Source organism: Myxocyprinus asiaticus, chromosome 29 (assembly GCF_019703515.2).
Source record: "Myxocyprinus asiaticus isolate MX2 ecotype Aquarium Trade chromosome 29, UBuf_Myxa_2, whole genome shotgun sequence".
NCBI classification, from domain to species: domain Eukaryota; kingdom Metazoa; phylum Chordata; class Actinopteri; order Cypriniformes; family Catostomidae; genus Myxocyprinus; species Myxocyprinus asiaticus.
In genome coordinates, this window is record NC_059372.1 from 12,217,992 (window position 1) to 12,236,224 (window position 18,233).

The 18,233-nt window shown below is 36.6% G+C and overlaps 1 protein-coding gene across 1 annotated transcript in view; it reads left to right on the forward strand.

Moving 5' to 3' along the window:
* Positions 1–18,233, forward strand: part of LOC127419914 (copine-9-like) — a 66,610-nt gene that overhangs the window by 14,893 nt on the left and 33,484 nt on the right. The window contains exons 3-7 of the mRNA XM_051661732.1: positions 750–796; positions 5,337–5,440; positions 5,828–5,867; positions 5,998–6,000; positions 6,473–6,549. Of these exons, the coding sequence (XP_051517692.1) occupies positions 750–796; positions 5,337–5,440; positions 5,828–5,867; positions 5,998–6,000; positions 6,473–6,549 (271 nt within the window). The remainder of the gene's footprint in view (positions 1–749; positions 797–5,336; positions 5,441–5,827; positions 5,868–5,997; positions 6,001–6,472; positions 6,550–18,233) is intronic.

An 18,233-nucleotide genomic window follows, 5' to 3' on the forward strand; every position in this document is an offset into this window, starting at 1 on the left:
AACATGACATCACAGTCATGCCATTTTTTATGAGATCAGGCTGACATATTTAAGATTGAGGGTAGTTGTTTAACAATCGGCCATCGAAAAACCCAAATTTGTTAACCAACTGAATGTTGGGAGGGACATGTCCCCTTGTGATATTCCACCAATGCACTATTTCTTGAGAATGACCCTCCTGTTGCTTTTCAATAAGATTCATGACTGTTGGCTCTTCCACAAATCGTTTTGTGATTTGAGAGCAACCATTCAAGTCCCAAGTTCTTTATATCCAAATTTTAGGATTCCCCAAGAGCTTGCTGGACCAAATTGTTTCTTGTCAAAAAGTTTCTGGCGTCTACCTGAACTACCACCCTTGGAGATGCAGTCCATTTTTTAGCCAGGGCATTTCCTGTTTGGACTCCTTTTTAAATGACTCAGTAAATTTATTGATGAGTTGGATTCACACACCTACTGCTCCTACACACCTACACGCTTAGACTTAAAGTGGGCTGGAGTTGCAACTAATACTCCATACTGGTCACATCCAATAAAACAAGCACTTCTCCAAGCAATTTCTTAATTTAGATGGTTTAGAGCTTCCCCTCAGTTCTGCTGCATCATCTCAATTAGCTTCATTTAAGGAAGCAGACTGTGTGCGCAGGTTTTAAGATGCACTGTAATGAGTGTTTCTTTGTTTATTTCACTATTTTGTTCAGTCTGTTATTCTCTCTGTGCCTGACCATTATGTTTTCCATTTCTCTTCACAGTTGTTGTGTTGTACATTCAAGGGATTGGTACTAAAGAGTGGAGAGAGGTTAGTATGCATTTTATGGTAGACTGCATAAACAGAAAATATGGTGCTCAGAAATGTTTGTGTTGCCTTTGTTTGCTTTTCATTTTTAGCCTTTTGTAAAATTGTGCTATCAATTTACATGGTCCATTTGTCACAGCTTTAGGAGCAATTGTCATTTAGCAGTTATATTGATGTGAGCCATTGTTGTGCTTTTGTGATCCACCATGAAGTTCTTGGAATTCTTTCAGTTTATTATCAGATTGTTGTATCTATCAGTCGATATTCCATCTGTCAAAAAATCCTAAAAGAATGCTAATGCAATTTCTTTCATAAGACTGAATCTTAATGGGAATATGTTCTCAAAAGAATAAGAAAAGCTCAGTTTCCGGTGGAGGAATAAGTATTCTATAATCTAGTGTGGATAAAAGAAGTAAATAGCAATGTATGCATTTTCAAATGAAAACGTGTAAGTGGACATGGCCTTAGTTTATTTAAAACTTAACATAAGAGACTTAACTCCAACATCGGACTTCACACAGGAAGTTGGCATGCTGTTTCCAAAAGTTCCAGTACCCTAGGATCGGCCACATTATGCCGACTCACTGACAAGCGGCATCTCCCATCAGACATTTTTGCATCAGCTCAAGCGTGTATAGGCGTCAGCAGCATGCGAGACCCAGGCTCGCCTCCCACATTGATACCAGGATGTAGTCGTAGTCACATAATCAATAACGAGCGCGATTCAGAGGTTGCATGTTCTCCCCTAATGCTACATTTTTACTCCACTGATGGTTATGTTTAGGTTTGGGGTTTGGGTTGAGGGGTAAAGTTCATAAAATATGCATTCCTCTTCACATCCTGTACAGCTGAAAACAACTCGCTTTACAACTCGCTTTTGGGGCCTCTCCGTGGACATTTCACCCGGAAAAATCGAACATGTGCCCAAATGCCCAATAACGCTATAATTGGCCAATGGGGGCAGTGTTTTGAATTTCGATAAGCACAAGACGATTTTAGATAAAGAAAAGTCAACCTACTGATTCCGATTTTAAAGTGAGAACAGTCTGGCAACTCAGAAGTATCTCTAGCTGGAAGACAGACAGTTGGGCTACCAGATATTGTTTAAACATACTGAAGATCAAAGAGGATGGTGACATTTAAAAAAATAAAAAAGATATGAATACAGTATATGGTTGTATTCTCATATTATGCAGCAAAATCCTAAATTATTTTCAATATCAACAATCTACCTTTATATTATATTATATTATATTATATTATATTATATTATTATCTATAGGGAAAATGTAACACTCTTATTTTGAGTCATTATTCAACTTAAATCAAACTTTTGATTAGTATGTTGCTTTGAATAGCATTTTTAAACTTTCATATAATATTGTTTTTTATGAATTTTTATTGATAACAGTGCATAACACATCAACACCATCCCTACCATGTTCTACATTTTTTTTTTTTAACATAAACCATTTCCTATTCCACTTATTCTTTTTTTAAACATATTTTGATTATTACCATAATGTCACAGATGATTTGAAGCATTTGATAACAAAAAGGAATAAAACATTCAGGATTAATACTTTGTTAGTGACTATAATGGGATTTTTTAAGGGCAATTCACTGTAAACACATGAACATTTTGATGTTCGGCTCAGATTTCTGAATAAAAATTCATTTAGAATGGTTGAAATTATAGATCGTAATACTTTAGTACTTCGAGTATTCAGAAACGTCTACACGCTCTCTTGTTTAACCATATAAGCTTGTATCTATTTATGACACCCTAGGTGTAAAATAAGCATGTTATATCAACCACTCAAGTGCTCTTTCTTCTCTTAAGGACTTATGTAATATTTTCTGTCCTCTTCTCTGTTCAATGCCTGTGCAGAAAAATTGTTCCAAAGTCTTTAAGCAAAACAATTATGTATTATTAAGGCATTGCTTGACTGAAATACTGAACATAACTTTTGTTGGCTATGAATTAAAACCATCTGAAAAATGTCCGGTGAATTCTATACTGTAAAAAACTCTGTGTATGGATTTTTCTCCATTTCTCTGTTTTAAATCACCCTTAGACGACCCTATTGGTAGAACTGTAAATTGCACTACTAATTGTGTCAAACCACTTTACCGTGATTTGAAACAACTCTCGGTGAAAGTTTCATATTGAGTATTGAAAAAACAGTAGGTTGCCTTTGGAATTATAAGGAATGCAGCGCACACCCCAGACTTCTCTAGAGATATCTCGCTTTCCAGATGGCATCATGAAATATTCACTGTACTTTTATATATCCACCGTGTATCTGGACCAATGGCTTTTTCCGCATGCATATCAACACTCAAGTGCCCACTCCCATTATAAGTATCTCCTAAACCATGCATAGCAACTGCATTATAAACAGCCCGCTGCCCTAAACAGATAATGTAGCAACCAGCGGTCACTGAATCTTTAGTCAAGGACTGATCGCCTTCAGTAAGTTCTCCACGAGCATATAATGGAAAGCGTGGATACTAAGTTGATAGGTGGGATTATGTGTCTGGGGTGTTGAGAACATGATCTTGGCTCTGAATCTGAGTTCAGAATCAATAGTTCATTACTCCATGCCGTCAGTGAGCTCCATCGAGGTCTCCTGCCCATTGGGAATTACTGTCTGATTGCTTCAGGGATGTGTGTATTGAAAGGAAGCTGTACGAGCTCAGAGTCACACTGCGAGCTGCTATTCCTGCTCCACATTCACGCAGAGCTCAGGCTGCTTTTGAGCCTGATGAGTGAAGGGAAATTTGAAGGGTAATTTCGCTTGTGATCATGAAAATATGATCATAGCAACTGTAATGAACATGGTAACATCCCTTGGCACATCAGCTATTCCTTCTGTGTTATAAAACTGTATGCATTTATAAGGAAAAGTTCACCCAAAAATAAAATTCTGTCGTCATTTATTCACCCTCATGCTGTTCCTGTATGACTTTCTTTCTTCTGTGGAACACTAAAGCAGAAATTTTAAAGATTGTTCAAGATGCCTTATTCCATACACTAAAAAATATCCTGTTAAATTTAGGGTAAAACTGGCAGCTGTGGTTGTTTCAGGTAGTACGGGATATCATACAATAGGCCACAAAATGTGACACTAAAATAATGCAATAAGCATTAACTAAACAACATAAATGTAACACAAATTAATAATAATAATAAATATTATTAAACATAAATATTTCAATTAAATATAATTAAATGTGACGAGTCATGCAGGGACTTCTGGGAACGTCCAGTTATTATCAACATAATGTTAATAATAGTTTACTGTAAAAGTACATGTATTGTCTTGTTAAACATTACATTATATACATTTTCACATTTATTTATAAGATAAATCATACTTTTTACTTCTAAAGACATTTGTATTTAAAGGATGCTGTATATATATTACTGTACAATTACATGTATTGTCTACACAAACTCAAACACTTTTCTGTAAGATTTCAGCTCAGAATCAAATAAACAAATAAATAAATAAATGTTTTGCAAAACTAATTTTTTTAGGAGCATTTTGACATTGACATTTTGACAATTCCCACTGGAAATTCTCATATTACAATATCTTTCTCTAAAATTATATGTATTGTTTTTTTAAATAAAATATACATTTTCAACATACATGGTAAGGTAAACTACCAGTTAATCAATTAACAGTTTATTACTGTAGCCATATGATAGTTTTGTATGAGGGGAGGAATGCCCAATTCCCAATGCACTCTAAGTCTTCGTGGTGGCGTAGTGACTCGCCTCAATCCGGCTGGTGGAGGACGAATCTCAGTTGCCTCCGCGTCTGAGACCGCCAATCCACGCATCTTATCACGTGGCTTGTTGAGCGTGTTACCGCGGAGACGTAGCGTGTGTGGAGGCCTACGCTATTCTCCACGGCATCCATGCACAACTCACCACACACCCCATCGAGAGCGAGAACCACATTATAGCGACCACGAGGAGGTTACCCCATGTGACTCTACTCTCCCTAGCAACCGAGCCAATTTGGTTGCTTAGGATCCTTGGCTGGAGTCACTCAGCATGCCCTGGATTTGAACTCGTGACTCCATTGGTGGTAGTCAGCGTCAATACTCTCTGAGTTACCCAGGCCCCCAATTCTTCTCATTTTATCATTTTTACTTTTTCTGTGTTCCACAGAAGAAAATAATGTGGGTTTGAAACGACATAAGGGAGAGTAAATGATGACAGAAATTGTGTTTTACAGTTGATTAATTAATATTAACCTAATTTATAATGTTTTCCATTTACTTCAATCGAAATGTTTTTTTCTCCTATATTTCTATAAGAGGATAGTGTTGTGTTTTAGAAGGGACAATCAGGAAAAAATGGTTTATGATATTAAACATCCTTATGTTACATATTTGCTCTTGGAAAAGTGTAACAATGTACCATAAAACTGTATTTGTACAGTAGCTAGATTATGACTATATCATTATTTCAGTATCTTGCCATGAAAGCATCTAATCTAATGTTGCATCTTTCATTCTTGTTTAGTTTGGTCGAACAGAAGTGATTGACAACACTCTCAACCCGGACTTTGTGAGGAAGTTTGTCTTGGATTACTTCTTCGAAGAAAAGCAGAACCTTCGGTTTGACGTGTAAGTGGTTGTCCGCGCTTTTCTGTCACATTTCAGCCCAAAATCGAAAGAATTTTTTTTTTTTTTGCAGAGCCATTTTTTGGGAGAATTTTGACATTATTTTCATGACAAGTGAGCACATTTCCCCCCCGAAATTCTCATAATGTTACATTCATAATGTAACATTGTAAAACATTTTAAAAGTATGAGGTTTAATATTTGTTATGAAAAATACTTATTTCATGTTTCGATTATTTGGTCACGTTCTGTTTTATGAGATTCACCCTTTATACATTTTTGACGTAGTGCTGCATTGATTTTATGTGGTATTTATGCAAAACCACAGAGATGTGCATGAATATGTAAAATTCACTGTTTTTTTTTTTTTTTTTTGCCTATTTGACCTAGATACAATGTGGACTCTAGAAGTTCAAACATCTCAAAACATGTAAGCAAACTTTGTCTCACATGGTGTTTCCTGTGTGCTAATGAATAGACCTTGTAGTTTTACTCGGTTGTCTCGACAAATTCACACTTTGATTTGATGTCTTCTCTGCTACAATGGACGTGGATGGCAGAAGGTACAAGTTGTAATTGAGTGTTATTCATCCTTTGCTTGTTTTCTGTCATGCCAAAAGAAGTTACAAAGAGAATGCAATTTGTTTTTTTAGTTCTCATTCTTTGAAAAAAAAAAAAAAATGCGAATGTGTCACATTATTTTTTTGTTAGGAGTTCAAAGCACAAACCCCCAGTGTCCTTTAAAACTGCATGAAATGGTCTGTCGTACTTGTCTTGTCTTGTTTTGATTTTTTTTTCCCGGCTTGCTTTTTGTATGCATTGCCTTGTCATTGATTCACCCCTTCCATTGCTTAGAGTTTCATCAGCAAGGCCTCACCTGTCTTTATACTCAGTGACATGCAGTATTTAAGGTGAGTCCTCATATCATCTATCTGAGATTTTCCAGACAGGTCTGTCACTGCTGATTTGAGTCTTTGAAGGAATTAACCCACAGAACTATATGATTTACCTTCATTGTTTTGTCTTCTACTACAGTCCTTCCTCGGCCAGACTTTCTGCACTCTTGGAGAGATTATTGGGTCCTCTGGGTCAAGGATGGAGCGCGTGCTATCGTAAGTCTTTGATTATTTTTCACTCTCTATATGATGTTAGAGAAGAAACAGTGCCATGGAAACAGTTTTTAAAAAAAATCTTCACCAAATCCTATGGGCTTTCTATTCAGGCCACAGACTTAACCACATCTAAGACATACTGTAAGTTATTCGTGCCTACAATGCCCAGCTGAGCTAATTTATTTAGTAAGAGCTCTCACGATGATTATGAAACAAAAAGGTTGATAAATTGGGGTTTTTCGCACAGCTTGTGGTTCAAATATCTTTCACAATCTCCAGCTCTTTGACTACACTGCTGAAACAGATGCTTTTAACCACAGTCAGGGTGCTTGTTTGGGTTTTCTCAGTAGCAGACCTTCTATGCCCTTATCAGTTCAGAGCAGTTCTTTATATTAACAGATCCCAAAGCTCTGGCTGCGGTTAAAACGTGAAACTAATTAAGCTTTGGGTCGAACTGTGTAAGGATGGCACTCTGGATCTAGTGACTATGGCATTTTAACTCCAAGATACAGGCTGCCACTGTCCAGCATATCTGGGTCACATCAAGGATCTATTTCAGTAGCACAGAATAGGATGACTGGGAAGATGATGCCTTCATGGGGATTTTTGTTAGCATTTGACCTATCAGAAAATACACCGGAATTTTATGTCATTTTCACAATTGTTGTGTGTTTTTTTAACACTTGACATGCAGTGACATAGTTTCCAACGTTATCTCTTGAGTACAAATGTAGGTATTCTTATTGTAAGTGTGCTTCTAACAGACATACATTTACTTATATTTGCATAGACTGAAACATACAATATTGACAGCATCTAAAATGTAAATCATTTTACATATGAACAACTTTAGAGACTTGCAAATATTTAAGAATCCTTATTGAATCCACAAATATTAAATTCATGGAATTAATCTGTTGATTTTATAGTATTTATAATCAGTGAGTAGTGTTGGGTGTAATCTGATTACAGTGTAATTAGTTACTGTAACTTTTAGTTAAAAAAGTAGTGTAACATTGCATTTCAAATTCTTGTAATCAGATTACAGTTACTGACTTTCAAATGAGGTAATTACTTTTGTACATTACTTGGGTTACACATTTCTAGAATAATCTTATTTATGTATAATACATTTAAAATATGAATTAATGTGTTCATATGTATGTCTGTTTGTGTGAACTATTGGAAGTATTGGAACTAAGGAAATATTGACATTATTTTGAATCCATTAAGCGTTTCTATGAAAGTGTTTTGAAGAGTAATTTAAACATAAAATAATTAATAATGTGATTACTTTTTCGACCAAGTAATCAGTAAAGAAGTATGATTACAATTGTAGAGAAGTAATTTGTAGTTGATTACTTTTTTTAGTTACTTACCCAACACTGTCAATGAGATCAAAGAAGTTGACGCATTTTCCTAATTTGACATTATAACGGTTTCATTCTGTTCTGTGTGATTTCTTGTGCTTGAAGGACTCCATCACTTTAACCAAGACTCAGTTTTAACATGTTAAAATAAATAAAAATATCTATATAATATTATATTGTAACTACAATTATTGTTCCTGCACATTTGTCTACCTGAATAGTAGACTTGGGATCGATGCCTTTTTCACGCATTGATAATCTGAAGATTTTCCCGATGATTATCAATATATATCGAGATTTTTTTCAGATATAAATAGAGCTGCTCTTTGTCTTTTCAAACATGTTTCTCAACACAACTTTGGTAAAGTGTGAGCAGCAGGGTAAATTCAAGGTGGTCGTTCACCGGATGCCTCTGGCAGAGGACATGGCGCGTTCTAAAATTCAATACAATTATTTTCTTTCTTTGTTTTTTTTGTTTTGTTTTTTTCCCCCTTTTTCACCCAATTTGGAATGCCCAATTCCCAATGCGCTTTTAAATCCTTGTGGTCTCATAGTAATTCGCCTCAATCCGGGTGGCGGAGGACGAATCCCAGCTGCCTCCACGTCTGAGACCGTCAACCCGTGCATCTTATCACGTGGCTTGTTGAGCGCGTTGCCACGGAGACATAGCGCGTGTGGAGGCTTCACGCCACCCACCACGGCATCCACGCTCAACTCACCATGCACTCCCACCGAGAAAGAACCACATAATAGGAACCACGAGGAGGTTACCCCATGTGACTGTACCCTCCCTAGCAACCGGGCCAATTTGGTCGCTTAGGAGACCTGGCTGGAGTCACTCAGCACACCCTGGGATTCGAACTAGCGAACTAGCAATCTCCAGGGGTGGTAGCCAGCATCTGACTAAGCTACTCAGGCCCCCAATACAATTATTTTCTAAGACGGTAAGCACACACCGACAATGCTCAGCATAAAAATTCTGCAGTGCCTTGGAATGCAACTCGAATTATTTTCCATTAAATTTGACCCAAATCATTATCAAAGGACAAAAATGATTTACTCTAGCCATCACTGGATGATCTATTGTTTATATGTATCTTTCATAGAGCCTACACAACGTATTTTTAGTTACAAGTATGTCTTTTTGTGTTTTGACAGCTTGAATGAAAGACCAATTCAAGGCCACATACGGAGAAATTGCATAATAAACGTCACCATTTCTAATCGTTCAGTTTGCGCAGTTATACCAGTTTCATTCACTAACCTGCAAACTCGTCATTGTCAATATGTTAATTCTTGAAGTAAAAAAACCTTTGTAACTTTGGACTGCCATCTGCTGCGATGCATCAACTCGTCCTGTGTGTGTGATACCTGTGCTTTCCTACGTGCGAACGGCTTCGATAAATGTTATATCACCCTCTTGTAGTCTCCCAGACTGTTCAATAGAAGGCCAACTGAGTAAATTGGAAAGCAGGCAAATTAGGCTTCTAATTTGAATGTCAGCTAATTTTAATATCTCGAGGACTTAAAAATATATCAATAAAATAATGTGTTGATCAATAATCGATATTTTATGACATCCCTACTGAAAAGTGGTTAGGTTTTGGGGTAGGGTTAGGGTTAAGGGATCTAAAATATTTGTAAAACATCAAGTACAAATGTAACTATACAAATATATTTATTAATACGCAAAAGCCTTTACATTTTAGATGCTGTTAATACTTCCATAATGTCCGTTTCATTATCTATCCAAATGTGCAAAAATGTATGTGAAAATGTTATGTGTGAATAACTTCAAATAATAATGAGATCAGGCTGTGATTTCAAATTTGCAAATATCAATACTCAAATGCAACTTTAGTTTGATCACATGTGATTAAAATTACATGTATGATTACATGTAAAACAAAATCACATGTATTTTCATGTGTGATTTGTATGTGGTTTGGAAACATTTCACAGGTGCTTGCAATGTTTCAAATGTAATGGCATGGCTTCACAAATGTGCACACATGATTAATGTGTTCAAATGTAAAATTCATGTATTTGCCCAAAAGGATGCTCAGTGTTTGGAATATAAAAGCATGTAAGCCACTTTAATAAGAAAGCAAAATGAGAAATATTGACGATGTGGCCAGACTGTATGACTAAACCCCTTAGTATCATGAGAAATAGTTTTTAAGTCCTCTCTAATAGCTGATTTTGTTCACCGAAGAACACGGTGATCGCTGTGAATGAGCGCTTTATCGCAGCATGGTATACGCCAAGCGTATGATGGTGACACAGCATGGGGCAAAAAACACGAAATAGGCCATCTCCTTTTGGCCTTTGTGTCAGGCTTTTCTGCGCTGTGCAAGCAGAGAGAACTGGATTAGGAGAAAGGTTGGCAGCAATCGGCATATTTTAGTAGGTCAGTCCGTCTCTCTAAAGAGCTAGTGGGCAGAAACTGTAACACACTGGGGTGGAAATGTGGAGGAAGAGGTACTACTCTATTACCTGCTGGTTTCTATGGAAACCCACCAAGACTAGTGGCTTTTCAATTACATAGCACTGCATTTGGGCAAATACATCTAATTCCTTCTGTTTTCACAAGATAAGGCTAGGGAGTACTAAGGACAAGAGATGCCACAGGATGCATGGAGATGGGGATTTGAGGATCCTTGCCACATTCTGGGCCCCTTCGGGCCAGTTATTTTTTTTTTTTTTTTTTCAAGTCTCATTTCCACATGTGAGCATGGTGGATTTCAAGAGAAAATGTGCGTGGATAGATGAGAGCCATATACTGTCAGGCTCAATGCTGCAAAAGGCAGTCAGAGCAAAATATTTTTAGACAACCTGGTTTTAGGAATGTTTGAGATGAGAGAATGCATAAAATGCCACACAATAGCAGTTAGTATTTTGGCTTGAGGTTTCAAATTGTTGCAGAACACAATCTGTATGGCATCGGCATAGTTTTTTGGGGGGATTTAGAAGGAAATGAATTGTACCCCTAATATTGATTACCAAAAAAAAATTTTTTAACTTGCCCCTCCTTTTCTTTAAAAAAAAAAAAAGAAAATCTGGGTTGCAGTGAGGAACTAACAATGGAAGTGAAAAGTATAGCCATAAGACATAAACAATATGTGTGTTAACATGATTTTAGTGTGATAAAATCGCTTACTTACCTTTTATGTGTAAAGTTAGAGCCAATTTTACAATTTCAGGCCATAACGATGTAATGTAAACAAACCCTAAAACTTATGTAAAAATTACGATTTAAACAACTTTACAGCTCAAATAATACATTAGTTCTAAGAGAAGAATTAAAGTAAGTGCTTTTATAAAATTATAAGCTTCATATTTCTGCATTTAAACTCTCCAAAAATTGGTCCCAATTCACTTCCATTATAAGTGCCTCACTGTAACCTTGGTTTTTGCTTTTTGTAAAGAAAACGAGGGATGAGTCAAAATAATTTTTTTATCAACATTTTGCCACAAATGCTGTCGATTGAGCTTAACTTGTATTGAACCCAGAATATTTCTTTAAATTAGATTTGAAATAAATGGGTTATTCTTTGCTTTTAACGTTAAAAACCTAAAGTCAATTGCGCAACACTTGCGCTCACTGGATAAGCTGGTAAAAATGGCAGTAAAGGTGTTTACTTGCAATGCACGTTGCATACCTTTGTAGGATTGCACTGTTTTGGGAAAATTCTGAACATCTTGGTGTTCAATTAGGCTAAAACACAATGTTTTATACCCACAATGTTTGTTACCTGCTATAGTTTAAAATTAGGCTTTTTCATGGTGGTGGGGATGAAGATGTGTCCCCCCGCCCCCAACCCCCCCCCCGCCCCGCCACTGCTATTTCACATGTATCAGTATTGAAAATATTTCAAGTAGGTTCCAGAAAAATGTCTTGCAAAAAGGTAGCCAGATTTACTCAGAAGGTGGGTAATTTGTCATTGGTCACTGCTGAAAAACAAATTACCCAATGTTATGGCCATGTGTTTTTATACATACTCGATCAATCTTTTTCATACATAATTTGCAATTTAACTCTCTACCCCCCATCACACACACACACACACACACACACACACACAAACTGAAGTTCTAATCAGCTAGAAAGAAAGCATGACATTTTGTGTGAAAATACCTTCAGTTTTGGAGACATCCATCTTGGCAGCAGTGCTGTCACAGATTTATACTGAGATGTATGAGGGTGAAGTGTGTCTAGATAAACTTCCAAAACACTACAGTCAGAGTATTGATGCCTCAGACTTAGACAGCAGAAGCTGAAATAGCATTACAATGGTTTTTCACAATGTATTACATGGTAAACGATGATATATTGTTGACATTGAAGCACTGCATGTTTGCTAATTGGCTAGGCCAATTAATTGGCCAATTTTTGAGATAATCGTAAAGGCTGATCTGATATTTGTGGCCGCTTGGCAGATTAACAGAAATTCCAAAAGCTACCGACAGATGTGTCAATTACTGTGTTTACATGCAAGTTTTTACACCAGTTAAGCTTAATTAGTTGACAATGTGTAAGGCCATTTAAGCACCTTAAATGGGTTTCCATTATCAGGGTAACATTATAAACAGTTTAAGCATAAATTGTTGGGCACAGGTAGATTTTTGCCTGTTACCCTGATTTTGCTCTGCATGTAAAATCCTTTTCCACCATTCTTACGGACTTATCCAATTTGCAGAAGTGTTGTGCATATGCCTGTTTATGTTTTGACATCAAAAGTAGAGAATAACGTGATGATTTCAAGTCTCATGTAAACACAGTTTTTTGTGTTGTCAGATTTTTCGAATAAGCTGATTTTTGGTGGTCAGCTCTTCTATGATGAACATGTTTTCAGTTTCTGATTTGAAAGTCATTTTGATATTTTTCTTGGGCTTAAAGTAAAAAATGTCATGTGATTTTAACTGGCAAGACACAGTAAAAAACGAAAAAGAAAAAAAAGTAAAAGCTGAAATCCTTGAAAAATGAAATCTTGCATGAGTAGTGCAGAATAATCTTAAATATTAATATGATTAATATTTGAAAAGCTTTTATCCACCAGATTAAATTCAGGTGGTGTAACCATTTAGTTTTTTTTTTTTTTTATAATAAAAACCTTAAAATAGAGAGGACCCCTATAAATTTTTATGACTGTGTGTGATGGTTAAAAAAACATTTGTATGAAAAGGGATATTGTTTTCAGGTCATGTGATGTAACCCTTAGAAAACTTCTTGATATTGTTGACATAAAAATTAGTTAATTTTTACCTTAAAAACTTTTTTTAAACTCATGATCAAGCTGATTAAGTTAGTATACATTCGCATGAATTCAAGGTGCAAGGTGAGTACTTTTTACGTAAAGGTTACACCACATGACATTTTTAAAGTCACTAAATAAATGTTTTTTTTTTTTTTTTTTTTGGTAGAAAATGCAATAAATATTTTTCCAAAAATTTTGAACCCAAATTGGACACAAAGGATTACGTTCCTACGAATTTGACGTGTTTTAAAATATAAAGTTTTCTCAGACAAACTTATTTGTCAGTGACCCAGGGTACGTTTACACGACAATGATGTACTAAAAACTGAAAAGTTTCGTGTACAGACGACAACGTTGTCAAAATGATCCCCGTTCACATGGATCTGCGAAAACGACTAAAAGCGCTGTATTATGCATGCCAGGCCAGTAGTTGCTGATGTCACTTTGCAAAGAAACACTACGCGCCTGCGCACATAAGCATTCTTCCACAGAGTGTTGAATACAAACAATGAAGATGGCGAAAGCATCGAGCAATTTTGTCTGGACGGACGATGAGGTTGCTTTATTACTACAATTACTTTGCTGGAGAAGCGTCAATAAACTCTAAATCTTGAGCAGCACAAGCACAGTCCTGGAGTCCGCCATTGTAGTTTTGAATGTCTCGCGCGTTGTTTTGAAGTACTCGAGTCGCACGCATGCCTATAGACTGAACTCTCAAGATTATTCAATAAACTCATTTTTACCATCACTTCGTCTCCTGCCTTCTAATGTATTCCCCCTGCTGACTCTTGGGCTGGTAGGAGAGTAAGTTAACCTAAGCTGCTGATGTTGACTGGTTTTGGATATCAGACAGGACTCTGATATATGGATATCTTCTGACTGATAGAGAGGTCTTGTGTACATTGGATTTAACATGCATTTTCACTGCCTCACGTTTTCATATTCTAAGCATATCATTGAATACTGTACATGACGTCACATCTGTATCTATAGGCTATATACATAAGCGGTGGGTAACTGAATTGCAGGGTAAAGGTACATCAAATAAAATTAAGTAAATAATAACATTTAAAATACAAATTCATTTTTTCCATCTGAATCCATACAGTAATTTCAAGATTTTCAAATTGCAGGTTCTGCCTGCTGTACAATGTTCACACTCCATACAAAACACTCCAAATTAATAAATTGTTGATTATTGTTATTTGTACAGACACCAGTATTCATATTGATAATTATACATCTCAAATTGATGCCCATCAATCCATCATTCTTTTTATAACACGTAATACACGTGCGCATGACGTAATCTTTTTCACAAATTTGCGTCTTTGTATGTTTACACGGAGATGATAACTGCATCATTTTCAAAAACATGCACTTTGAAACCCGTTTTCAAAAGTTTGCGTTTTCAGGCACCAAAACGCCGTCATTGTGTAAACGAACAGCCAAAACGCATAAAAAGTTTTCTCTTTTTAGTTGAAAACATTGTTGTGTAACCGGACCCCCAGTTATCAGCGTATGTGTGTGCATGTAAATGTGCTTAATGGATAATGCTTTTATGTTTTTAAATACGGAGTGAATTTTTTAGTGTTTGATAGATCACAACATGGAAAGATGGTAGCCCAGCAGGCTGCTATGGTTGTTTGGTGACTCATAAGTGTGTTTAGGTTTTTCTTTGTTAAACTCGCATGTGGTATTGCTGGTATTTGGTTAATGTGTTTTTCTCTGCATCTGTGCAAAGACAAATTTCCTGTTACATTTGCCGAATAAAGTTCTGAAGTTCTAAAGTCACCAACTTTGTTTACTTTGTATTCTGGTGATGAGGTTATTTCAGTGAAAGAATGTATAAGGTTAGGCGTATCTTAAGATCTTTTTATCTGTAGACAAAGCTGTTGCGTTTGACCTCAAATGAGTCTGGGGCTTATTAAGAGGGCTCAGTCGGGGAACCATGGGCTTACAAGTTAAGCATTGTTCTTGATTCCTGCCCCAGATGTATGTGCAAAGCCGCGAGCTGAGAGACCTGTAAACACAGAGTGGCCTTTAAAATTCATTATCCGTAATTGAATAAACGGTCATATGATCACCGCACTTACCTGGATCACGCACTTCAGATGCATTTTGCATTTCTCTACATAGGCCTCCTCTTCGGCAGACATTTATTGGCTGGTTAATTGCTCTGATTTGCACCTCTGCAATCTGTGTGCTAGTGTTTTGAATGGTGTTGTTGCAGGGGAATTTTTACAGCTATTAACCTGAACTGATTGAATGCCATCTCTCCTACAGTGAGATCAGTTAATGCATGCTCACTAAAATCCACACCATCATCGTATAATTGGCCGGCTTACTCATTCTCTAGTCTGTTCCCATGGCTGTACCTGCAGCGTGCTTCAACAACAGCATATTAAACACCATGCAGGTTTTAATGCTGTATCTCGAACTGTATTTTTAGCAGCTTACATTTTGTAAAATTCATGTAATTCACCTTTATGAGGCACCATTATACTGATGAAACCATCCTATCTACAGTAGCAACAAGACATTTCGCTACATGATTTTGTCACATCTGCAAGCCAGTTGAAGAGCTCACCTGACTGTATGACAAATTAAAGCAATAAGCCACGAGAAGCCATGCGTTACAGTGATTTTTAACGTGGCTAAGGGGTGTTATTATGCATGACACGAAGCGGCAACAGTGTTATGATGAAAGACACCAATGTTCAATAAATAATTACTGGTACTTGCCAGTGCTGGCTGGTGCTTTTTAAAAGTTGGGAAGCACAGACCATTTTCTGAAATGTTGCTGCTCAAATCTTTCAAAATTTCTGAAATTTCTTAATGAAATTAATAAACCCTATAAAGCCTGATATTTTAAAGAAATTGTCAGAAAATTCTTATTTTTTCATCCGGACGGGACCCAAAATGACGTGCTTATACCTTCTTGTCCAGTCAACATTGATCTTTTGCGCCATTGATTTGAATGGTACAGGTATCTGCCATAGACTTTCACTGAAGCACTGCTTAAATAGAGCTCTATAAGACGTATGCAACATGATCACACATGAAGTCGGCATGTTGTTTCTGAAAGTTCCAGTACCCTAGGATTGGCCACATTATGCTGACTCACTGACAAGCGGTATCTTCCATCAGACATTTTTGCATCGGCTCAATCATGTTTACCTTCCCTTGTGGCGCAACTAGAAGCGTGTTGTGTCTGCAGCCTGGGAGACCTGGGTTTGCATCCCGCATTAAAACCAAGAAGTAATCAGTGAAGTGTGTGATTCAGAAGTAACATCACATTTTTACTCCACTGATGGTTAGGTTTAGGTTTGGGGTTTGGGTAGGGGGGTACAGTTTAAAAAAATATGAATTCCCCTTCACTGTATTACATCATGTACAGCTGAAATAACTAGCTTTTTGCACCCCTTTGTGGACATGTCACTCATAAAATGGAGCTCACACATTCTTATACAACCAACAACACTTACCGCTTTGGCTACTGGGGGAAGTGTTTTGAATTTTGGTAAGCGCAGACCGATTTTATCAAAAGTAAAGTCAATCGAATGTTTCCGATTTCACTGTGAGATCAGTCTTCAGTGTGTCTAGTGTCTTCTATGAACATATTAATGTAGAAAAAATTGCATTGCGTTAAAATATTGAAATGCACAAATAGTAATATTGAATTTTTATAGATTATTTGTACTTATACTGTATTAAATTCATCATTGACGCATTTCTTATGAAATTTTAAGAGAAGCTATGCTTCCCTTGTAGTCTTAAAGCAATTGACACTGGTTCTTGGCACCGTTTGTGCAACAGACATGAATGATACCTCAAATTTTGCAGCTTGTTGAGGAGAGATGTAGTATTAGATGTCTAAGCAGCCAAAGTTTTGATTTTTGCCTGGCGGACGATAAAATGGGCGGAAAATCAATTATGCACCGTTCACACCATAAACGACATTGTCGTTTGGTGTTGCTATACTCAGCGATCTGTGTCGCTGTTAGGTGTTCCTACTGCTGTCACTTTATTGTTATTGGTGGACTGCATATCTGGCCATAGTAGCTTTGGAAATTCTGATAACAGATTATACTTGCCGGTAAAAGTCAAGTCATTTTTATTTGTATAGCGCTTTTCACAACACTCATCGTTTCAAAGCAGCTTTACAGAAAATCATGCATTAACAAAAAATGAAACTGTAATATCTATAAAGTCTTAGAGTGATCATGGTGTAGTTTGATTAAATATGTAAATTGTGTATAAAAATGTAATAATTAAATAATAATTGTATTTAGAACCCCTGTGAGCATGCTGAAGGCGACTGTGATAAGGAACACAAAACTCCATAAGATGTTGGTTAATGGAGAAAAATAACCTTGGGAGAAACCAGGCTCACTGTGGGGGCCAGTTCCCCTCTGGCTTTCCAGTATGAATATAATGCCAATATTAGTTATTTATATGCAGTGCAGGTCATGGTTTAAGATTAATAAACTAAGTAAGTGTTAAGGTCCAGTGTTTAAAAAAAAAAAAGATTTTTTATTAACTGTAAGATTAATGACTAATGACTTTGAAGTCCATCCTGGATTAACTGCAGAAGTTCACATAGATGCATTGTCCTTTGTTAGTTGGCTGATAAAGGCTTTTGTTGGCAATAAACGATAGAATATGTAGTCCATCAATAAACAAAGGTGATGCAGGCAGAGATCAGTGAGGTTCATTGCAGTTCAACCGGCATGTCATTTCGGTGAGGTTCGGTGGGGTCCATCCTAGGTCCAAAGTTCAGTTGAAGTATCTGATGTTTTACAGTTTGAATTGGCATCAGTTCATCCTCTGAAGTCCATCATAAAAGACTGAAGTGATGTCTGGCTAGCACCGGCTGCATTTTGTCATCATTACTTAGAGACACAGCAGTGGAGTCTGTCACCAAGCAGGAACGTAGCTGGATCTGGTAAACTGGTGATATGAATTAGAGTAGATGTCATTCAATTTTATGCAGAGTTATAGATCATGATAGAGGTTTCTGGTTCCGGCAGACCTAACTAAAGCAGCCTAATTA